Source organism: Chaetodon trifascialis, chromosome 1, assembly GCF_039877785.1.
Source record: "Chaetodon trifascialis isolate fChaTrf1 chromosome 1, fChaTrf1.hap1, whole genome shotgun sequence".
Classification (NCBI taxonomy): Eukaryota; Metazoa; Chordata; class Actinopteri; order Chaetodontiformes; family Chaetodontidae; genus Chaetodon; species Chaetodon trifascialis.
In genome coordinates this window covers 6,138,008-6,162,610 of record NC_092056.1, presented here as the reverse complement: position 1 = coordinate 6,162,610, position 24,603 = coordinate 6,138,008, and the positions used below count along the sequence as shown (strand labels likewise).

The 24,603-nt window shown below is 43.7% G+C and overlaps 1 protein-coding gene across 15 annotated transcripts in view; it reads left to right on the top strand.

Annotated features, from left to right (window-relative positions):
- neo1a (neogenin 1a) overlaps nucleotides 1-24,603 on the top strand; it is a 151,707-nt gene that overhangs the window by 101,988 nt on the left and 25,116 nt on the right. For 13 of the 15 annotated variants that reach the window (XM_070960196.1, XM_070960131.1, XM_070960185.1 and 10 more), the window contains exons 6-12: nucleotides 1,754-1,908; nucleotides 2,102-2,222; nucleotides 18,329-18,563; nucleotides 19,833-19,987; nucleotides 22,174-22,322; nucleotides 23,926-24,064; nucleotides 24,536-24,585. In XM_070960196.1, coding sequence (XP_070816297.1) covers nucleotides 1,754-1,908; nucleotides 2,102-2,222; nucleotides 18,329-18,563; nucleotides 19,833-19,987; nucleotides 22,174-22,322; nucleotides 23,926-24,064; nucleotides 24,536-24,585 — 1,004 coding nt within the window. The remainder of the gene's footprint in view (nucleotides 1-1,753; nucleotides 1,909-2,101; nucleotides 2,223-18,328; nucleotides 18,564-19,832; nucleotides 19,988-22,173; nucleotides 22,323-23,925; nucleotides 24,065-24,535; nucleotides 24,586-24,603) is intronic. The other 2 variants (XM_070960178.1, XM_070960122.1) reach the window with 1 other exon arrangement.

The following is a 24,603-nucleotide window of genomic DNA, read 5'->3' as shown; positions in this document are numbered from 1 at the left end:
GCTGTCATTAAGAAACGATGATGTGAGCAGTGGGCCATGTGTGTGACATGAAATCTCCAACTTAAAGTACAAGTCTGTATTTTGACTGCACAATAGTCACAAAGCATTCATGACAAAACACTCCCAGGCTTTTTAAAAAATTGGGACACACAGTCTGAAAGCTGTGTATTTAGCTGAAGTTATTTATAAAGTAGCATTCAGGTTTTTGTCTTCATTCACATGATCACAACCAATATTGCTGCCAAATCTTAAGCTGTTTATGTAATTGTGTACACTGGTAATTCCCCGCAATTATCCTGTTAACAAGACTGTCCTGAGGGTGATGTGGAAATGTCTTGTGAGATGTGTGAAATGCAACAAAACATTTGACATGCGTAATCCTGCTGTAGCACATCCTCAGCGAGGACACACACAGGTGCTGCCCCTGGCTTTTTAGATGAGGATAGAGAGAAAGCAGTTTGTGGGAATGGCTTTGTGCTCTCCCTTTGTGTGCAACTTCTGTCGAGTTGTGCCTCTCCTCCCACCTTTGCTCTGTGTAGGGCACGGAAATACCAAACAGATGGGCAAAGTGCATTTTAAGGTCAGAAAAATACAAACATGTTGTGGTGCCCACAGCTACTGGGTGTATTAGGTCTGTTATTGGTGGAGAAATGTGTATACAGTGGATATTTCCTTTAGCGGTTGTAATTACGAATAACTATAATTTGGGAGACATGCTGTTGCTAACAGCATGTCCTGACAGAAAGAGGCCTAATGTGTTAACTAGCAATTTCATGTTAGAGTAAATTAGCCACAGCTACATCAAGCAGATGAGGGGGACTTGACCTCACAACCTGCTACTATACTCTGCTGAATAAAGCTGGAGAAGAACCTAATCCATCTACTGCTCCTAATATCCAATCAGCCCAAGTGAATAGCCACAAAATAGATGCTAATAACTAGCTGTGAGAGAGCCCATGAGGCTGATGGCGTAGCCTGACACACTGAGACACACTAACAATACAGTCAGTTAAACTGTGGTCAGCGAGGTCGCCGTTTATCAGGGAATGCACAGAAACACACACTTCCACCCACACACACACACGTCTGTCTTACTCTGTCTCTCCTCACATGCACATACAGTCCAATTATAGAGAGAGGACGAGGCCTGGGCCCTGCGCTCCCAGTGACCTTGTTCCAGGACAGATTGATGAGGCGCTGTATCGCCCCAGCAGATCAAATAACTCCTTTCTGGCTCTCATTACCAGGACTAGGGGAGATCTGCAAGTGCTCGGCTCTGCTAGTGTAGCATGCTTACACACTGTACCGCTACCAAAGCGGCTGTTGTTTTGGACCGATTCCTTAATAAATAAGAACGGAGGTTATTGAACTTTTTTATCAAATAATTCAGTGTCACCATCTGTTGAACAGGTCACGTCTGTGTGAATGGCAAAGAAGATAATTGGATAAGTTGTTGTCAGATGATACTGATTGTTGTTGTTTCCACCCTCCCTTAACTGGCAATTTGGCAGTTTAAGTGGAAGCAAAGCATCATTTGGTCTTGTTCATTTCCTGGCAGTGATCACTGTGATGTGCCTGGTTAGTTTTCACAAATTGGTTACTGAAATTCACAGGGAAAAGATGACTCCTACAGATGTTTTCCAGTTGTGTCTTATTGGCTCCTTTTTAGCATTTTCCACTGTATGTTGATCTTAAATGTAATGTTTTGTTTTTCAACATTCTTTGACTCGTGTTTTCTATCTGCATTCCACAGTTCCTCCCCAGTTTGTCAAGCAGCCAGCCAACATTTACGCCCATGAGTCCATGGACATCGTGTTTGAGTGTGAGGTTTCAGGATCACCGGCTCCCACTGTCAAATGGGTCAAGAATGGAGATGCTGTGATCCCCAGTGATTACTTCAAAATAATTGTACGTTGATTTATCACTGAAGTATTGCCTTTCTAGCTTTTCTGCACTGAGGACATTTTACTATCAGCAGCACTTGCATGGTTTTGCATCATCACACTTTCATGGTCAAGAGTTTGAGATTGGTTCCAAAGCCACTTGTAACAGCTTGTCTTTGTTTGTCCTCCTTTTTTTCTCCCTCTTTCCTGATCTGTAGAAGGAGCACAACCTGCAGGTTCTGGGTCTGGTCAAGTCAGATGAGGGTTTCTACCAGTGCCTTGCAGAAAACGATGCAGGCAACATCCAGTCCAGCGCCCAGCTCATCATCCTAGATCACGGTACGCCACTCAGCAGGACCACCCACTTGTGTGCAGATCAGATGAGTTAGTGAACTAGATAAAACTCATTCTGCGACTCAGAAATTAACCCCGTGTGATCAGTTTTGCTCAGCCATCCGAGCACTGCAGTTGGAAATGCGTAAGCGTCTGTGCATATCAACAGCACAGTGCTCCTTGGGATTATTCCGTAGCTTTTAACAGCCTCATATGGATCACAGTTAAGGGAGCCGGGGTTGTTGAATGCTAACAAAACACAGAACAGAAGCAGATACGTGTAGCTCAGAAAATACTGGTGGAATGGTGGGGCTTTTTAGAAAGAGCAATAAAAGAAGCGAACGCTGCAAAAATGCTCTTTCAACAAAGGCTTGAAAAACACGAGTTAGCTTGGTAACAGGGTGGGTCCTCTGCTCTCTATACAGTTTGCCTTATTTATAAACACCCTGATGGATCCTCGAGGCTGTGCACATCTGTGAGGGTGTGAGGAGTGCTTGAGAGTGTGTAGTGAACAGTGAAATGAAACCACTGGGATCTTGTTAAACCAGAGGTGACTCAAAGGGAACAGAGCTGTATCTGGGGCAAACGGTGCTTAGTTTGCACACAGTCCATTCCACATCTTGTGCTACAGAAATGTTGTGAGGACTTTTGGAAAGTTGCTTCACACAATGCCTTTGCTTTGATGCAGCACTCTTGGATATGTAAATTCCGTCTTTTAGCAGGAAGCTTCACCTAAACATGAACACATGTGCTTGTAAAGTGCGAGTGCCTGGATAGCTGCAGCAGAGCCTTTCGTGTTGTACATTTCCCTGTAAAGCCAAGGGAGAGGTTTGAATGCTAATTCCCAGAGTGGAGCTGCTGAGTGCAGTGTACAGCAAAAGCAGACACCAAGGACAGTGGCTTGGAGTGCCAAAAAATCTCAAGTGCCCAAAAATAGAAGAAAATGTGGAAAATACAGTTAACATCCCGGTTCTTGAGGTAATTTTGTTTCATTACCTCTGATCATTAGAGAAAATGTAATCCAACTTAAATTTGAGATCATTTGCACAGTCATAATAATCATAGTCCCACCCAGGGGGCAAGTAAAAACCCTCTGCACAAAACAAGTGAGCAACAAGGAATTCAAATGATGAACAAGACACACTGAATAAAAGAGGGAGGTGGGAAATGGAGGAACAATAAAACGACAAGGGCAATGAAGGTAAAACAATCCTAATATGGCAGAATTGTACAATTGAGTTAGGCTTCATCCCCATTTTTCTTTCATTGTTTTTCATTTTAGAATGAAAAACAGTCTCCATCCAGACAACCGTGTCAGTGCCCAATCAGAAATAGTCTCCACCCAGACGACGTGCCTGAAAACACGTCACATGAACGCTCACATACACTGGACATGCACGTGTTTGTGTTTGTGTTTGTGTTTGTGTTTGCCTCCTGCGCATGAAGGCAGTGGTAGTATGATAAAATGCAGAATTTAAGCTAGCATAGACAGCAAGGTCAGCAGCACCTGTCATTTATTATCCTTGCTGAATTAACTGCTGGTAGTCAAGGCTCACAGAAATATACAGGCTGCTGTTTGAGTTCTGTCAGAAAAGGGATGCTGTGACTGATAAGATCCAATCAGGAAGCGAACGTGGGTGTCAGTGTCATCATTTCCAAAATCCTCTGTTTACACCTGTCCAGACAGTCATGCAGTGCCGGAGTTTTCAAACCAAAACGGGGTCAGCGGCGCTCCGTTTTGGTGTAAACAGAGCAAAAGTTATGAGTTTTAAAAGGAAAATGTGTCAGTGTGGATGAAGCCTCAGACGCTCCCATTTTATTGGGGAAGACAGCAAAATCTAATCAAGCGTGAACCCCCCCCCCCCCTTGAAGCAGGTGGTTAATGGATTAGCATAGAAGTGTCCAACCGCTGGCCCCCCAGCTGTGTCAACCCCCTCTGATTGGAGGACTTGAAGTCAGAAATAATGATGACCTGCAGCTCATTGTGTGTTTGTGTTTGACACCATTGGTGAGGCTTTTGCCACTTTACATGGCCCCAAGTCTTTTTTTTTTTTTTAAGTTGATGAATGGGATGAATTACTGAGGCAGATGGCCTCGTATACAGGCACTGCCCTGAGTGAGGCTTTGAAGACATTAATCTCTGTTTAATCCATAAATATCACATAGAATCTTTTTCTTTCTGACTTTTCTGAGTGTGTCTGTCTTGGTCACAGTAACGCCAATACAAACACGCTTGCCACCAGAAAGTTTCCAGTTTCCTCTTTATTCATCAGCTCATTATCCGGTCATCATCCCACTCTCAGATGCTTGATCTAGAAAATAACCCAAGTCGCAGTGATGCTGTTTATTCTTGCTTGCTTCACTGTGTCAAAGTAATTTCCTCTCTCAAAGGTGCATTGGCAAATCAATGAGAACATTTTTGAAATCAGCTCATTTTCTACAGCTATTAGTGTTTTGTGGGTATGGCTCTGTGATGTAAAGATGAAATGCATCTCTCTCCTTGGAGTCTCTCCTCTGTTGTATTTTCCTCCTCTGCTGCTCAGTGTGGACACAGTCATTTCCACAGCCATCTGCCACCTCTCTGCTACTTCCTCTCACTTTCTCTTTCTTTGTCTTTCACAGCCACCTGCTCTTTGTGATAATCCAGCGCACTGGGCTTTATGTCAATTGTGCTGGCTTCAGTATTCCCCCTATATGGCTGCCCCCTCACAGCTGGGCATCTTTGTCCACTTCTTAACCCAGTCTTTACACAAACGCCCCTCCTGCTCTTTGCTGCCCCTGTGTATTTCGCCTCAGTCAGGTATCCCGCTCACACCTGCCAGGCTTGAATCATCCTGAAACGGGGCCAGGACAGCACCCCTGTCTGCCGGCTGCCTTGCAGTCGAGGGAGATAAGCCAGGGACTTGCCACAGGGATAAAGTTGTCTTCGCCCAACAGGGAAATCAATGGGGGTGAACTGCATCTAAACACCCAGCCAGCTGCAAGTTGGCTAATATTCATTAGTGCTCATAATCTTTGCATCTTGACACTGCCAGCTGCGGTTAAATGTGGCTCCACTGATGATTCCCACTTGTGGGTGTTTGGAATGGAAAAAGGTCAGCTGTTAGCATATGTACAATATCTTGACAGTTATTTATAGTGATATGTGCTTTGTATCAATACACTCGGCAGTAGGTAGCAAGGGGTAGTTCATAGACAAACTGCTGCAGAAGAGAAAACACATCATTTCACTTTGCTTCAGCAGTCTTAAAACCCTGAAAAACAGATTTCCTGGCGAGTGGAGGTTAAAAATAGGACCGCAGATTGCAGTCTCGAACAACTTTCCTGGACATTCCACAGCCATGTGCAATATGGGTCAACTAGTTGCAAACAGATGTGGGTAAATAGGAGCACAAATGCCACAAGTGGACCTCATGGGGACCTAATTATGCAGTGTAATGCAGGCCGAGTAAGTGCCTCTTAATGTGCCATGTAAAACTGCCACATTCAGACTTGTCGTCATTTGGAAGTGCTGGAAGTTTGCAAAAGCAAAGCAAAAATTTAATTTGATGTGACTTTCCCCTGTGACAACTGTAAAATAATTTCTCACATATAATTATATGGAAACTGGCGGCCTGTCCGCGGTTTGCCCAGCCTCTCACCCAACGTCAGCTACGATTGGCTTGATCCCTCACGACCCTCCAAAGGATAAGCGTTTATAGATGATGGATGTATGACCGCTTATATGGTGGATTTTTTTTTCCCAGAAAACGATTTTAAATTTAATTTAGTTCATTGTATTAAATGTTCTCACTAACAAATTTGATTTAAATTTATGTGTACTGTGTATGAGGTTTTATTAAATTCCCAGCAGATTGGCCCGTTCTTTCCTCTCTAGGCTACAAATGCGCCCGCTAAAGGCCATCATGAACGTTTCCCTGCTGGCAGTTTCGATGCCCACGTGTAGACCTTGTTGTCAGAGTGATCATGAGGGAGGTCAGTCAGCTGCAGCAGATATGCTATTTCAGGGATTATCGTCACATGTCATCTATAGACAATGTGCTGCAACAGTTAGCAGTCCTTTCCAGGCGCATGATTATCTGACGTATTTATGCGTGATATGGTAGTAGGCGGCAATTACGGCTTGGAGAGGAAACGGTTTGTGTTTTTCGACTTTGAAGTTGACATCTGTAACCTATGCCTGGACCAAGCACCCATTTATGTGATTGTCATCTTTCCATACACACTACAAAGACTGAGAGTGACTGAAGTTTGATAGGGTGGTGCTTGCAGTGTATGTGCTTTTTGTGTAGTTCTTTAAGATGCAGAGTAGAGCTGAAAGAAATAGTTTGTTTTTCAGATAGCTGCCGTTGTTGCCTTCCAGAGGTGGAAAGCGGTATATATAACATTTACATTTAGAAAGAGACATTCATAAGAGAGCAGAAAAGCCCCTGCATGTTCTTCACCATTATGTATTCCTATTTCAACAATTGCAAAGCAAAAGCACTCACTTACTGGATGCCCGCTTGTTGAAATAGGCAAGTTTAAGATTCAAGCACCTAAAAGCTTAATATGACAAATGCAGACAGATCTGCATATAACATAGGCAAACAAAAGAGAAGTGGATGCACTCACTTTGCTTTGTGCTCTTCAGTATGTTTTTTTTATGCTTTTTTGTATTTGCATAAATTCAAGATAGATGCATTTCCATTTCCATGTGAATACTTATTTTAACTCCTTCCATATGCTGGCGTCAGTATGCCTCCTGTCTGAGCTGTCTGTCTCTCCTCTCTTCTCTTCTCCTCTCCATTCCCACCACTCACAGAGTAATGTTTTGACATTTTGCCTCCTAGTGCCCAAGCCAAGTACTTCACTAGAGAGCCTGAAAGCTTGTTTGGATCCACGAGCTCCCAGCTCTGATGCTGTTTTAGCCACGACTTTGCAAGTGAATTTCATGATGACTGAAAGGTAGACCTTTCACTGAGGCCTTAGCCAGCTCCGGGTAATAGATAACATATTTTAAAACATCAGTCGCTTGACGCTGTGCAACGTAGCAGCCTAATTTTTTGCTTCTTTATCCTGTAGGCTTGTGTTCCCGGCTTTTATTCAGGTCGGTTTATGACAAAACAAAGGTGATGCACTATTTCTGATGCAAATGCGTTTGTTGAAGCCAAAGCAGTCCTTCTCCATGCCTCCCTCTTTCTCTCCGCTTCTCTCTTTCTACCTCTATCCCTCTGCCTCTCCCTTCATCTTCCCCTTTATCTAGCCATGCTGCCATTAGTTTTCCCTCCCTCCCCTTAGACCTGTGGCAGCTAACAGAAGAGTCCTGTCCTCCCCTCCCGTCAGAGGTACCAGACCCCCACTGAGAGATGGAGATGCCTCATCACTGTCTGAGTGCTCACTGTGCCTCCTGGTTTTCCTCTCCCTCCATCACTCTGTGTATTTATGAGTGCAGGCATCAGGAGAGCTGGCATGATAAACTGACATGTGTGCTGTCCCAGAAGCTGTAGCTTGACAAACTGACAGGCACAGGGAGAAACTGGAAGGGATATGTCGAGAGTTGCACATACCATAACTTCATTAGTAAATCGATTAATTATGGCAGACTTGAGAACCAGACGTCCCTGTGAAATGACACAGAAACTGAGAGTCTCCCACTGTATTTGCAGATGACTTGGCACCGCTGTTAACAACCACTGGATGTCATGCATTCTCATCTGGGCCAAGACACTTAGCACCTAATAAACATTACACCTCTGAAGGTATCCAGACGTCGAGAAAACCCACGCGAGTTTTATTTAGATGCTGCTAATTTACAGCGCATGAAACCAAATCAAGTGGAAGTTTAAGCTTGCCTGTGAAGCACCTAAGGACAAACCAATTTGAGGCAAAGTGAAGACTTCTGTGCTATTTTAATAACAGTGAGACAAAATTAATCTCTTTTAGTAAAGGCATTAAGCTTGAGCAAAGATACCAAACAATGCATGCGGGACAATGTTGCCCAACTCCTCCTCTTGCTGAAAATAAATGAAAGCAGTTACATTTGTCTGGAGCCAGAAAATCCGACTTAGAAATATTAAACCTTGAGACCACTATTGGCAAGAAAACAACCAAAACATAAGAGGTACAGAGTAATAGAGCAAAGCTATTGTAGCCAATTGTAAGCTGAACATAACCCGGCCAAAGAAAGCTGTCGTGGGCCGATCGGGTTGCCAGAAGTAATTCTGCTCACACTGTAAACAACAAAAAGCAGAGAAAGCTCCAAACTCTTCCACCTTATGTTCAAAACATTGTACTGAGCCTGAAGAGAAATGAATTTTCCAAACAAAACTGATAGTTGCTGCACATTTGTAACACAAACAGACACTCAAATATTGAAGCTGAATTGTTTCAAGACAAGCGGTAATAATTTCCACGACGGATACACATGAGGGGCCTGGATCTGCTGTTGTGGCTGTGTGATGACATGCAAGCAGGAAGGGTTTTATGTACAAATATATCTTGATGCTAAAACTTTATTGTTGTCCTTTTCTAATACAAATCAAGAAGTGCTTGAATTGATATTGAACTGAAAGTAAAGGGAAAGATGAAGAGCGATACTTCAAAGGAGGTCTCAGCTGTCAGTGTGATGTACTGCAGTGGCGGCTCTAGCTGATGCTGGGGAGAGAAATTCACTTTATTATGAATCCATGTAATGTAAAATGTAACTGGATCACGATTAAACAACCAAGAAACAGACCGTGTTTCAGTTTGTAGGGGGAGCTGTAAAAAATCGCTTAAAAAAAAAAAAAAAAAAACCCCCCGAACACATTTGTAGCAGACAAGCCACATATGGGGGATCACCACATCCACTACATCGGAGCACCACCCTTATTCCCTGTTCAAATCAAGAAGTGAGAATAGGCTGCTAAAAGACCCTTTCCTCCAGTCAGACTCCACCAGTACTGAATAAAAGCCCGGGCACACTTCAGGGAATACAGTGCGCTCCATCATCCACTAGCGGGGTCATGGCCAGGCCAGCACGAGTGAATGTGTTACGTTGTGAGCATGTGAATGTGTCAGCACAGCGCAGGGCTGCGCTCCATGCCTTCTGTTGGCACGGTTTGTATCGGGAGTTTACCTTCAGCACCAGGCAGCAGCGTGAAAGTATGACAGTTGAACAGCACGTCGTGTACTGCTGGGATACACGTGCACGCACACGTATGGTCACGCGTCTTTTACTGTATGGTGACTGCCTTCGTGAGGTCAGAGAGGCACAAACTAATTGTGGTTGCTGGTCGATCCAACTAAACAGTCTCCCATTGTTCGTTCGAGCCTGCAATCATTGTGTAGGCTGCTCTCGCTTGCCTTGACCCTCTTTGTTCCCTGCTTCATCTCTGTCATATGCTAAACGTACACTAGTGACTGCACACATATATACAGTGGTGGGCGGATGAAGTGTCTGACATGAAATACGTGACAGCACAATGCAGTCCAGGCTTGGAAGCGAGGACATCTGACTGTAGATGTTTGTATGCTTTTTTTTATGTTTCTTTCATTTCTTCTTTGTTTCCGTCTAAAATTGTTTGTTTTATGCTACCAGGACGCTCTTGAAAAGGAGCTTTTGAATCTCAATGAGACTTTCTCCTGATTAAATAAAGAAAAAAAAAGTCCACGACAAGCATTGTGCAACAGTTACTACATTCATGAAGTTCGTTAGAGAGGCGTTGATTTAACTGTATGGTAATGTTTTGAGGCTGCAGTTTGTGGTGCTGTTTATTTTCACAATTGCACTTTCCGTAAGTCAACATTAAATTATAATGAACATTCGAGTGATGCAGTAGAAGCCCAGATAAGAAGCCCGAACAGAGGGAGTAGTGTCTTGTTGGCACTAAGCACAAGCTAATTAAGTGCAACTGGGGGATAAAATTGCCTCCAAAAAAATGGTGAGTCCCTTGCAATGAGCACCAAATTTACCTGTTCTCCAACAGCTGAATTTTCTATTCACCTCATGCAGCTGCTTGTGCTATTATGCGCTGCGGGTGCTATTATAATAAGTGCCTTATCTTAACTTAGAGTGTTGAGTATCATTTGCCTATGGTGGGTTGTGGTTGATTAAACAAATATGATAATATTGTTTTATTTAGAGCATTATTGTTATATTTATTAATGCCTGTGATCATGAAAAGGCAATATAAAAACATATCCGGGGCATTTGTTGGAGAATATTAATCATATGTTAATGTGAATATGTCCACTAAATTTTGCCTCATAGCAAAATATATTGAAATTCAAATTTGGGGATGAAGCCCTAAAATGTGCACACAGCGTCTCAACTAGAAGACACGCACAAAATATCTTTGGCATGCACACACACCATGTTAGTGATCGTGATTAGTGAGTGTGTTCCCTCACTGGATGCTGTAGGGAGCTGATCAGAGGGATTGTAGACTAAATTGATTGTGAAGAGCTGAAATCAGCCTCCACCAATTTGCTGTTTGTACGGATGCTGATGGCAGAGTGTTTGTGTTGCGGCTCTGTCTCTCAGGGATGGTGTTAAATGTGTATCTGTGTGTTTACAAGCGGAGGCTCTCACAGCGCGGGCTGAACTTTTCTATGGGTTGTATTTACTCAACCGTGCTGAAAGGCTTTGCCTCATTTATAAATGGTCTCTCGTCTAAGTGCTAACTGCAAAATATTATGGGTACCTACCCATCTTGCTCTTGTTTTGCACAGAAAAGTGCAAAAAGGATTAAAATAGCTTTCAGTACTTGCGTCAGTGCTGTTTTTTTGAAGGTCGGTCTTGTTATCAGTGCCAGTTTTAGGCCTGACTGCGCAAGTATGTGTGAGAGATCTGCTCGTTCCTGACAGTCTGTTTTACACACCTCACTAACGCGTGCCCTTAGTTAGGATATAATGCCATCCACCTCCAACACACACTCATCCAGGATGTCGATCTGATGTTTTTGGACGTGGACGGTCTTCTGGGTGCAGTAATTGGAAGTACCACATGGCACAAAAACATCACTTTCCCTTCACACCCTTCCCTGAGCTGCAGGCAGCTGACCCCTGTGAGCGGCACCAACAAAGCTGGAGCTTTTATTTTTCCTGTTAGCACCCACCCCCCTTCTCTCCACTGAGCCTCCCAGTTTCCATAAGCTAAAAGTAGACTAGTGAGTAACATCACAGTGGGTTGTGGGCACCCCGCTGCCTGCTCGCGCAGTGCGGTAGCCGCTTCTCAGTGGGTCTGACCCTGGGAGGCCGCTTTATTGGTAGGAGTCTGATTAGCTGGACTGTTTGTTAGGGAGTCTCCCAAGGGGGAGTTGCAGCTGCTCTCACTTCTGCAAGCATACTGTTTGACCTTTTCAGCCTGTTCCTGGTTGTTCAGCTCCACTCACTTTATACATGAAATGTTGCAAGTGCGTGTATACACACATACACACTGGTAACCTGAAATCAATTACTTTATTCTAGCCTTGCTCTGTTCCCCTGTAAAGGTTGAATTGTATTCTTGTACCTCCAATGTAATAAGATACAAAGGCAGGCGGTGCAGAAAGAAAAGCTTGTTTTCAGTCCTGGGCATCGGTGGTGGAATGCTCTGGAGATGTGCAGCATCACTGGCTGTTTTGATCTGCTTGAAAGGCGAGCCCAAGAGGCCTCGCGTTCCTCTCCCAGCCAGCATGTGGAGCACGTGATGCATATGATGCAGATTTGTCAAAGTGGGAACGGAGGTGGAGGGGAGGGGGGTTTTACATTGTATACTGTAGTCGCACATCTTCATTTGCATACCGAGTCTGGGCAGGCAGCTGTTGCCCTCATGATCGTGCATGTTTCTGCGAGAGTGTGTGTGTGTGTGTGTGTGTGTGTGTGTGTGTGTGTGTGTGTGTGTGTGTGTGTGTGTGTGTGTGTGTGTGTGTGTGTGTTGAAGCAAGGCATTCAAAGGAACAAAGCAATCACACCCAAATTAACTCACCAGTGGCTCACGGATCAAGGGGGTACATGTGTTTGATGGTGAAGGAACGCGGTATGTACACACAGTGGATGCTTAATTATTGATGTACCCATTCAATTACCGTCGTCATCTCCACATAGGAGAGTTTGTTTTCCCCTGCGTGTTGGGATCTGTGGATCCTCTGGGTTTGTTAAGTCTCTGTAGAATGTATATAGCATTTTATTCATTCCCACACATTAAACGTGAAGCTGCGTGTTTATTTTGAAGACCAAGAGCAGGGACTGTCACTTTCTCATGAAAAAAAAAAATGATCAGAAAGTAAATTGCTGGAGGGCCGAGAGTGGATGCAAACACAGACATACCATCATCCCATCCAAAACATGCCCCCTACAAATGCCTTCTACTTGTTTATGTAAGCCCCCAGGGAATGTGAGAATGTTGATTTTGGATGTGAAAAGCAAGATAAATGTAAAACTGAACGAACTGTGCCATTTAAGAGAAAACGGCTGCAGGGTTTCAAAAGGACAGCTTTTCTGTTTGATAAACAAGAACATGCACAGGCTTATGGAGGTTTTAGCTGTCTGATAAAGAGACCATCCTTAGAAGTACAAACACCTCCCTCGTAATGTATTAGCTGTATCACCACATGGCATCCGGGAGTCCCACGGATCCATCAGATGGGTCCTCTCGCATCCCACTTTGTCTGTGCCGCCACAGGAGTGTTTACGGAGTGTGGAGACATAAATACATCTGTGACCCACTCAGAGCCTTTTACAGCTGCATTTACGGTCTGCGCTTATTGAGGCAGAGACGCTGTGATGTGCTTTGTCCAAAACGTTTGTCAGAATATTGACCTCCGTCTGCATTGTGATGCAGTAGTGACGCTCGTAGTGAAGTCCTATTTTGCAGTGTTCTGTATCTGAGTGCTCACCTCTCAGTTATTTCTCTTCTCATGCATGACTTTGATGTGTCCCACCATCAGCGTCTCCAACGCATAAAGATTGTTCCAGAGAAGTATTTCAAATCACTCGAGACTTCATGAGGAGAAAATTGATTCATTTTCGGGATTGACATGTATCTTTTAAATTTAATTAGAGCTTATTTCTCTCCTGGGGAACGTGGCATATTTGAAACCTTTTGCGTTCGTCGTGAACATGCCCTAGAAAACGACAGGGAGACATGTGGAGGAGCTGCTGTCTGAAATTTTTTGGGAGAGTCAGTTTGAGACACAAAGACTTTTTCTCCTTTTCGGATTATGTCAGTGAGTTGGAACACCTCGTCAGTTTAAGCCTTTGTGAGGTTTGAGCTGCACTTTAATCTTGACTGTCTCTGATTATCACAGCGGGAGGGAATGTGTGCAGTAACTGATACGCTCCAGTGATCTGATACTGTATCTCTGTCAGCTTCCCCTCGGCCAGCGATAAGGTGGTACACAATACAGGCTGCGTTTTTATCCTTTGTTGGTGAATGTCTCGCATTTTTATTGTTTATAATTGCTTTTCATTTATTGCTGTATTGCTTGTAAGCACTTTGTAAGTCTTGAAAATTGTGTTAAAAATGGAGTTTGTTATTGCTGTTGACAAGCTACCTAAGAGGAAACACAGAGAACAACGAAACACCAGTGCTCGGTCAGCCTTTTTCTTGCCATTTCTCTCTTCACCCCGGACTTTGTCTCCCCCTGAAACATTTGTCTTCTCCTTCTGACTCAGTTTCCTTTGTCAGCGCAATAAGGAGCTGCTCAAATGTCATGAGCTGTCAGACTTGCTCGTCTTTCCAGCCTTATCTTGACAGAGAGAAAGAGTTATCTCCGGCTGCTCTAAGAACTGAGTTTGCTTACATTATCTTTACGTTTTTATGAAAGGATCTGTCATGAATTTTTGTCTTTGTTCGGAAGGAATCTGAGTTCTCTTTAATCACCTTCATGCACTTCAGCTACAAGCCCAGATATGTGCTGTTCGGTTTATAGTCCTACATTTTTCCCATCATGCCACTTTTGCATGTTCGCATGAAACATGACAAAGCCTGTCGGTTTTAATTGACAGTCGGCTTTGTCGTGTTTCTTTTTTTTTGAAGGCTCTGGACCATGCTTTCTGAGTACATTGTTCATTCTTGCTCCGTTCATTCTATGGCAGATAAAAGTAGTGACTCAGTAATGGACCATTAGCATTGTGCTGGATGTGTCTCTTACACAGTCATCATTACTGAACCACATTAGACACGGAAACTGGCTCTGAGAAAATCCATTTTGCAAGAGCCTGGCATGGCCTGCTGAATTCCCCCTCAAAAGGCTATCTGTAGTTACAGTGCTGTGGGTGCTTCTGGCAGATCTCTGCATTCAGTAGATTTATGCTCTCTTGGTGGAGGTGCACGGTCTGAGCCGGTGAGGTGGGCTCTCTTATCTGTGTACTCAGACCAGATGATGAAAAAACTACTTGGCGTAACTTCACAGCGACGCTCACTGGGAAACATAGCAAAGGATTACGGAGTTAGCAGCAGAAGATAAAGTTTAAGTTACGAGGCTTTAATCAGACCTTTAACGCTACTCCGATTGTTTTAATTTCAGAAACGACTTTTTCTTCCGTTGAATATTAAGATGAATGCTTTGCTATGCACGTCTTTGTCCTGACTGTTTTGTGTATTGGTTACCCAGATTTATTATGCAGATCTAGAGTAACCTTCCTCGTTAAGCCTTAATGCCAGCCATTCATTACCTCTGGCACAGAGACTAATGACACTATTAATCAGCTATGAATAGAGCTTGGCAGCGGAAGTGGGAGGCTGACACCTCCTTACTGTAACAATTCTAGGCATGCATGTACAAGACAGATTGTCAGAAGGACACTGAAAACTGCTCAGCATGTCAATTACCTACAGCTGACAAGTGGTCTGAAGATGGAAATTACATGTAATGGTTTTATTTCCTCCCCTTTGCCTTCCCCAGAATGCATTTCTCACCAGGCTTTGCCATATCTCTTTGTCTGACCTGACACTGATTTCAAGATTATCTTCACTAAAGTGGTGTATTCCTTATTGTGTTTGCTTCAAAGAAGGTGACACATCCAGCCTCTTATCGCAGTTCCTTTGCTGTGAGAGTCACGCTGGGGAAGCGTACTGATGGAGAAATTTACTCAAAGACTTAAGGCAGTGACCGAAGTGTCTGCAAGGCGGCGTGACCCGTTTCCACTAACCCCCTCTGACCTCGAGGAACCATTCATTCTATAGCAGCACTCAAGCCTTATCTGTTTTCTTTTCCTCTCTGAACGGTGCACTAAAATGATTCCTCCACTGCAGCACAACACGCCTGTAACAACCAGAGATACGATCAGTTTATGTCTACGCGTACATGTCTAAAAGCTTGGCTCAACCTCTGTCGTGACTTATTCTTCTGTCTCAGACAACAAGCAGTGGCTCAGCTCCAGGTGATTCAAGACTGACTAACATAACATATTTTGGACACATGGGATCTCGTCCTTCTTTCCTAGTTTTAGAGCTGTTTGCACATTGAATCGGAAGTTAAAGGGAAATCTGGCTATTTGCTTATTACTGTCAAGCCGTCTAAGTATAGATTATATTATATAGAGTAGTGGTGACACTAGCACCTTTCACACAAGAAGTGCAGCTCAAAGTGCTTTACGACAAATAAATTACATTCTCCAAGTGCTTCACATAAAAAACACCCAGAATGAACATAAAAGCAGGGATAGAAAATTAATGGAACCTCCAATAAAGCAGCAGCAGATGGTCGCAGCGTTCACTATTGAAATAAATCGTTTAGAAAATTTGTCAAGTGATTCATTATTCAGGTCTTGTCAGTTTGTTTAGTTCTGTTACAGCAGCTGTCCGTTAAGTCACTTTTGTCCATTTTCAGGGCTTCTCACCTTGGATTCTCTCTCCTCTCGCATTTACATACAGTACAGCCTCCATGCAAGCCTTTTGAGATTAGACACTTTCTGCTTGAAGGTTCATGTCTGCTAATCCAAGTTGAAGAAGTTGCAGCCCTTCAGACATTTTGATTGCACTTATGAATATCTCTGTTTCCTTCCTTGATCTTCCCCTTGTGTCTCCTGTCTGTAAACCTTTCTAGGTATTTAGATTTAGTATTTCTGTCTTTGTTTGCTTTGTCTTTGTTTTGACACTGTTGCATCTAATGAAGGTTTTTATATATGACCAAATGAGTGGACCACAGCCAAGGTGACTTCCAGTATTTGCTGTGTATTTTTACAGCGTACAATCCGCTATGTTCCTCGGCTTGTGTTCTCTTGTGTGTTCACATTTGAGTAATGTTAGAAGTGCTTCCTCATCAGCAGTCAAGCTTTTGTTTCTCCTGTAAGCCTGCTTATGCTTGTGTTGTGATAACCCCATCACCAGTGCCATGTGAGACACCAGACTTTGTGCGAGTGTGTGTGTGTGCGTGCGTGTGTGCGTGTGTGCGTGCGTGCTTGCGTGCGTGCGTGCGTGCGTGCGTGCGTGCGTGCGTGCGTGCGTGCGTGCGTGCGTGCGTGCGTGCATTGCTTTATGAATGAGGATAATTGTTCAGCATCTGGTCATTTACACTGCAGTCAGAAAGTGTCAGGACGATGATATGTTTTCCTTTGTTTCTGGCCCAGTTCCAGCAAACTGGATTTGAAATGAAATGCTGCTTGGAGGTTTGAGTGCTGACTTACATGTTTAAGTTGTTTGAGCTTGTCAGTATTTATAATAAAGTGTAGTAATCCCAGCACTTATTAGACATTAGGCCCACATTTTTTCCTCCTAAGCACACAGAAAAGGGAACCGTTTTCAGGAGCAACCAGCGAAACGATCTTGACTGGCCACAGCAGTCACCAGACGTCAGTTCACCTGAGTATGTTCTAAGCCTGCTTCAGACTACATGAATCTAACCCGATTTTGTAGCGGCCAGCCAATTGCCAGCTTGAGGTAAGACGTGATCAATTGGAGTCATGCGTGTACTCTAGCCAACAACAGCTCAAGCTCCTTCAGAGGTTTTGATCACAGTGTGTGTGAGTGAAAGAGTGAGTGTCAATACACAGAAAAGTGTGTGTGTACCTTCTAGTTCTTTGCAAGAAAAAACAGCAACCTTCATATCACTCCAATCACAAAAGTCGAAATGTAAACAAACACCGAAAGCCGAGTTAGCGGTCAATCCGCATGCCATGACAGACAAATATGCCAGCAGCCGCTTTGCATTTCAAAACAATATCCCCAGTAATAATACGCTGTTAGCACACTACACTTTGCCATGCTCCTTTTCTGTATTTCAGTTTTGCCCTCCAGTCAATTTCCCTGACCTGCAAACAAATGGAAATGTCATACAGGCTGACATTCTTTCCGTATGGTTTCGTTTTGCCCTCTTGCCAGGCAAATGGAAAGCAGATCTCACTGAGTCTGACCGCAGATTGTTCCTCCAAAAACAAAAAAAACCCACCAAATGAAATCACCAACATTTCTGTGGCTGGGCTGTGGAATGTGACGGCAAAAGTGTTTAAAAAACATCATCTGGTGTGTTAGTTGAGAGAATCTGGACTTCAGAATCAGTTTACGGGGTGGGGGTAGGGGTTGGGGTCGTCTACAGTTGTGTTACTGTGTCTGAAATAAAAGCTTTTGACTCCCTGAACACATAGACGGTTTTCTTGTGTGCATTTGAGAGGCTACGAGGTGGCTTTGTCCCTGTCAAAGCAAAGTCTGCCTCCGTTTTCCATCGAATGCTGGCCAGTTTTTAGTCAGTAAAAACGTCACCAAAAATGCAAACCAATCATTTTTAATCCCAGATGATTGGCAGGAAGACCGTCTATGAAAATGAAATGTGTGACACTGTGTTCTGCTCCCACTGCCCTGACGTTAGAGAGCTGTGTGTAGACTTGCATGTGTAGTCCCCCTGTATTGTGCTTTTATTTGTCAGCTTCGTGAATGTAGTAGAAGTGTTTTATTTCTGTGGTTCCTTGTCACGCCAACAGTCTTTTTTTGTTACGTTGTTGTTATTTTGTTTTTTCTTCTTTTTTTTGTTTCCTTCCTTTCCTTCGTTTCACTGTCATTTCCATTTCCACTCCTTTCCTCTCCTCGACCTGTTCCTTTCGGACGCCTCTGCGTGATACTCCTCTCAACCCCTCCCACGCTGCCACTGTCTCCTCCCCCCTCCCCCGTGTCCCTGCACCCGTCCCGCCATCCCTCCCTCCCTGCCTCCTCCTTCCTTCCCAACCCAAAGACGTAGCCCTGCCCTCTTTCCCTCCCCCTTCACTGACTCCTAACACTACTGACCATGTAACACCAGGCTCCGGAGGTGTAGCCAGTCCAGCAGGGCCCACCCCCTCTGCCCCCAGGGATGTCGTGGCTTCACTGGTTTCCACCCGCTTCATCAAGCTGACCTGGCGCCCGCCGGCCGAACCCCACGGAGATGAGTTAACCTACTCCGTTTTCTACAGCCAGGAGGGCACTAGCAGGTAGTACACACGCTAAGCGGTACTGTAGTACTGCCAGGAGGGTGCTAATACACATATTACCGCTGGATTCAGCAGGGTGCTAATATGCATTTATTCCTGTGCAAGAGTCTCAGACCACTCTGAATATATCTAATTAAAGCAGTTAAAGCACTTATTGTAGCAGTAAGTGTTCATTAATTAAAAACAAACTTCCCTCCTCAAAGGATTGCCTTTTAACATTAGTTCAAACAGTAATTTCATTTTTTTCAAGTAGCCCTGTCATAAATTTTCCTCAGCTTGTTGTGTGGAGGATCTTCTGTGTATGATTGAGAAAGAAACTTCAGAGGCTGAGAGGATATTCCACATTTCCCCTCAAGCGCTTTGGCTACTTTTTATGTTTTCCCTGTAAAATAGCTTCAAGTTATTTTCAGTTGTGTCCCAATACGGAAAATACTCTGTGCTGGAGCTAAAGATGCAACAGCATATTTTACTGTATGTGCAAATGCGTGGATTGGACAAATACTGTTTCCACAAACCAGTGTGGTTGTACGTGCCTTATTTTGTCTGAAACTAGCTGTAACTTTACCACCGTTCACTGATGAGTGCTCATATGCTCATTGTTAGTCAATTACTGCATTAACTGATTAGCTGATAGATAGAAAATGAGTAATTTATCAAGCAAAAAGAGAAATTAACTGGTTCGAGCTTCTCAAATGTGAAGTTTTCCTTCTTTTCTCAGTTTTGTATTATTGTTGATTGAATATCTTTGAGTTTTGATCCAATGCTTCGACAAATCAAGCGAAATGTCACGGACCTCATTTCAGAATCTTCTTGTCTGAAATCTTATCTCAGTTTAGGATGACATTTAGGATTTCTGGCATTACCAAAACATACGGCATTTTGGAAAAAACTTGCCTTCGGATAAGAATTTAGCTATTACAGAACTACTTAACTGAAGTTCAGAATCCAAAGTTACCATCATGGGATGGATGAGTCTACGCCGCAGACCCTGTGCTAAATTCAAAAAGGCAAACTGATGTACTCTTGAGAGGTCCATGTGACAATGACGGTGAAGATGGGGGACAACATGAACACCAAAATATTCCATCTGAAAGGCTGCACAAACCGTGTGATGACGCTTTAAAGTGACCCTCTTCTGGGCTTCGCTGGTGATTGTGGACCACTGTTTTGTGACACGTTTCAAACGCAACATGTTTTTGGTATGTAATTAGACCACCTTAGAATTAATAAAATGTTCTCCGTGTGTGTTTGTGTCCACGTCCACATCAGGGAGCGAGTGCTGAACACCAGCCGTCCGGGAGAGATGCAGGTCACCATCCAGAACCTCATGCCAGACACCAAATATCGCTTCAGGGTTGTGGCCCACAACAGCAACGGCCAGGGAGAGAGCTCTGCAGCGCTCAAAGTGGCCACCCAGGCTGAAGGTGAAGACACACACACACACACACACACACACACACACACACACAAACGTTCATTTATACGTGCTGAGTAAACAGGACACATAAACATAAAGGCGAACTCCAGCCAGTTTGTTGGAAACATGCTCGCACTGGCACACTGAGGCAAACAGGATGCACTCAAAAGGAGCACACAAATGTGCAAATAAACATTCACACAAACAAATATTCACTCACATACAGCGTACGCTCACTTCAAACAGAGACAGCCCCTCTTCCCTACACACACACACACACACACACACACACACACACACACACACACACACACACACACACACACACACACACACACACACACAGAGGAGGCTGTTTGGGGCTGTGCGTTCAGTCAGACCACCCAACAGCAGACCAGAGAAATTCAGCGTTTTCTTCTTATAAGCCACCTCTTGTTTACTCGCCGACATTTACTATACGCCCTCTGTATGTGTTGCTTACCTGAGTAAGGAATATCTGAAATTAGTATTCCAGATTTTTCCCCTTATCCAGTTTGTACAGAGCTGCTATAAAGAAGCTACATAAGAATTATTGAGGCGACAAAGTGTTCTCTTCTTCTTTTCCTTTTGTGTTTGGCTGTGTAAGACTCCCCATGGCTGCTGCTCCAAATCACTCAGTTTCACCCATATTTGAAAGTGCTGTGAAGGGGATTTCCCAGCACACTGTCAGGGTGGACGTCCCTCACCTCCAGCCTCGGCTACAGCTCAGTCACTGTCGCTTTGTAGGTCAGCCCATGTTTCTCTACCTGTGTCCTTGGCTGGAGGTCGGACAGATGACACGCACACATAAATACACACACTGCACCTTAATGTCTGCCAGCAGGCGCCGAGCCACCCATGGGGATAGCAGTGAGGGCGGGCTGTACCTGTGCAGTATATCTCTGTCGTGTGTGTGCACTTTTAGTGTAAGAACATGCTATGAATTGGAGCTTAAACTGTTGACCTACGTCTGAGCGCCAGGCGTGTGCACACGGAGCTTCCCCCATATCGCCTCTCCTCAGAGAGTGACTTAATACACCTGCACATGCACACACACACACTGAAGCCCATAGATCCAACTTCAGAGCACACTGACAAATGAGAGCCTCTCTTTCCTGTCAGGAACACCTGCAGCTAAAGCTTAAAAGATATATAGAGCACAGACATATATCTGTGTCTGACAGCCAGCACTTTAACCTCACAGACTTTGTCCAGTGTGTGTGTCCACAGAGACGGCAAGAAATGTCACTGTCCATATACTTATGGACATAGAGCCCCCTGTATACAGTTATAAGGGCAGCTCTAGCTCCATCTTCTAGCAAACACCTATGAAATGTTTACTTAGAGGTTAATGTGCTGACTGTCAACTTTAATTTAAATGCATTTACATTTGCATCGGATGAAAAGTGTGGAATTATTATTTATGCATAGGCGCCAGTGGACATAAAGTAATCGGACGTGATCATATAAACTGTGTATGTGTGTATATGATTTCCACTCACTATGTTTTATCTTTACGTTCTAATATGTTAATTTTTTATAAGCTGTCAGATCTTACTCAAAGTTTAAAAGGATTAATCTTAACACAGTGCCAGCTTTGCATGCTGGTGTAAGCATTTAATTTAAGCCGTTACACCACATCACGAATCATTCAAGATAAACATTTCTGCATTTTTCTATTTCTCATACAAAAAATAGCGGCGCCTGACAATCATCGTATCAGGCTGATACACAGACGCATTGTAATGCATCCTGCTCCCTATCTTGACTGACCAGACACAATGAAATAAACTGTCGGCCACACTGAGCATAAGCTAGAGGCAAGTGTTGGCGGAATGCAAGGTGTACATTGATGTTGTTGTTGAGGCACACCCTCCGTTTGTTTGTCATGGGAATAACAAGAAAATCAACATGGCTGGCAGCCCAGTCCAGGGGGAACAGATTGTTCTCCACAGAGCTGCAGGGACCAAGCCGTCGTGTGGTCTGAGCTCTGGCTAACACATCGGAAATGTGTCTTTGAAGTAGCCAAGAACGTGTGTCTGGCAGCTATCAATGGATATTGCTAAATTAAGTTCCTGTCTTTCAGGTGTAACAGAATGAATCAGTAGTGGTGAGGGTTCAAGATAATAAGGTGGTTTTCTAACCTCTGCTCTCCTGCTTAATTTTTTTCTGCAGTCCAAGTGCCGGGCCCTGCTCCTAACCTGCAGGCGGTGTCGAACACGCCAACGTCTGTCTCCCTGAGCTGGGACAAACCCCTCACTGGCAACGGCGAGATCCTCACCTACAAGTTGTACTACACAGACAAAAGCGTTGGCAATGAAGAGGTGGGATGTTCATAGTCTTCACTCAGCTCACTCTGTTTAAAAGCTCACCAAATGTACACGATACACGAGCACTTTGAATTTAGGATTTCAGGTAGTCAGGTCAGTTGCTCCAGAGTGAAAGGGCACTTTTATTTCCAATTTAACAATTATGATCCAGCACAATTTTTGGACTTTCTGGACAAAGATAAAATTGAATTACACAGAAATTAAAAATTGAGTAAAATCTGGATATGCTTTCACATTCATGATGCTGACTCAGCCATCAAACAGCACCGTTTAGTCTTTCCTGCATTTCAGTACTTCCTTGTGCGGTTTGCCTTCCTTATACTGATGATGTATTATTTAATTCACTTCAAATGAATTATTCTACTGCTAGTACTATTCACACTCCGCCTTGTAAGAGGAGAAGTCTTGTATGTAGCTGACGCTTGATTTTAGAGGCTTCATTAGATGCAGTGAAAAGAATATGTCCGCATAGCCAAGTGCAAATTGTGATGAGCTAAGGAGTTCCTAATCATTTGCTAAACGCCTCTTTGTGCTGCCTTTTGCCACACTCTTGATTAGGCCTCTCACACAAAAACACATATTGTGCAAAAAGAAGGCAGATATGATTCACCCAGTTCTGCACTGCAGGTCTAACTCTGTCACAAGAGTGGAATGGAGCTGGTTAGATATTGAGTCAGCCCCAGCAGTAGCAGTGTGCAAGCCAGTGAGGCATTAAAAAGCCTTTAATATGATAATGGATGAAACTTCAGCCAGCTCACTGAGTAATGATGCCTCAGCTCCCTGGAGACGAGAGCCAGAGATGAGGTGAGAAAGGCGAGGGATGAGAAGAAAGAAAGAAGAGGTGAAGGTAAGGGACAGAGTGGAGATGAAGTTAGAACGACACGGTGCTGAAGGGACATGAAATATTAACGGACAGAGGGAATTCAGGGACTAACTATGATGCATCTTCAATGGCGATGTGGTGACAGGCGAAGATCTGACCCGAGTTCAGAGGTTGTGATTGGACCGCTCTGGAAGCACGAATAGATAGAAGTCTTTTTTTTTTTTTCTCAAAATGTTACAAGCAAAGAGCTGAATACAAATTGCCTTGAAGTAATTGGACATGTGCCGGCGTGCCCAATTTGTAAAGCAAAACATTGTAATCACAGAAAGCATAATTTGTGTCTCAGTGGAAGATGACAGTTTTACACAGATTTACAAACAGAAATGTTAGTGTGATGAAATGATGAAAGCAGGCATCACATTTTGCAGCTTTGCCATATTTGAGAGACTGCTGGGCTTGTAAATCTATTGGAGCTGTCTTATTTACAGCATGTTGGAGCCAGTATCCAACTTGAATGCTTAAATTACATGCTAAAACTGAGGCCATTTCTGCATTTATCAACACGCTGCCAGTAGTGAATGTTCAAATGTATTCTTTATCTGCCTTTGCAGGTGATCTTTTCGAGAATTGAACATTTTCCTTTCATACGAGCTTCGCATTATTTGCTCTATTTCCGTCTTGTCTCTACATGTTGAATCGTCAGTGAGCACGTTCACATTATTTTCCACTGTCACATGCAAATGTTGTTTTTCTTCTTCCCTCCCTCCCTTTCAGGACATCGACATTGACAGTCAGTCGTACACCATGACTGGGCTGAAGAAGAACACAGAGTACAGTTTCCGTGTGGTGGCCAACAACAAACACGGTCCAGGTGTCTCCACTGAGGACGTCGTAGTTCGCACCTTGTCTGACGGTCAGTTGACCCATGAAGAGAAAATCCACCAGTTTTAGTCTGTTACATTCCTTAATTGTATGTAATGTAAACTGTAGTGTGCTGTAAAGATAGAGCCAGCAAGACACATTTCCATCAGCGACTAACTAGTCATTAAGCTGCCGGTTATTTTCTCCATTAATCGATTGTTGTTTGATTGGTCCATAAAATGCTAGAAACGTGAAAAGGCTGATGATGTCAGATAGCTTGTTTTCTCAGACTGACACTCCAAACCCTAAAATATTCAGTTTACTGTCACAAAGAGAAGCAGCAGATACCCTGGAACTGGGGAGTCGTTGGCATTTTTGCTTGTTAATCACTTCAAAAATTGTTGCCAATTATGTTTCTGTCAGTCAACCAAATGATTAACCAGTTAATCTTTTCAGCTCTACAGTAGATTTTTTCCAGGTTTTTTTATATATATATAAATGACCCATTTTCTTTTCTTCACAGTACCAAGTGCTCCTCCTCAAAACCTCACTCTGGAGGTCCAGAACTCAAAGGTAAGACTTGTTGGCCTT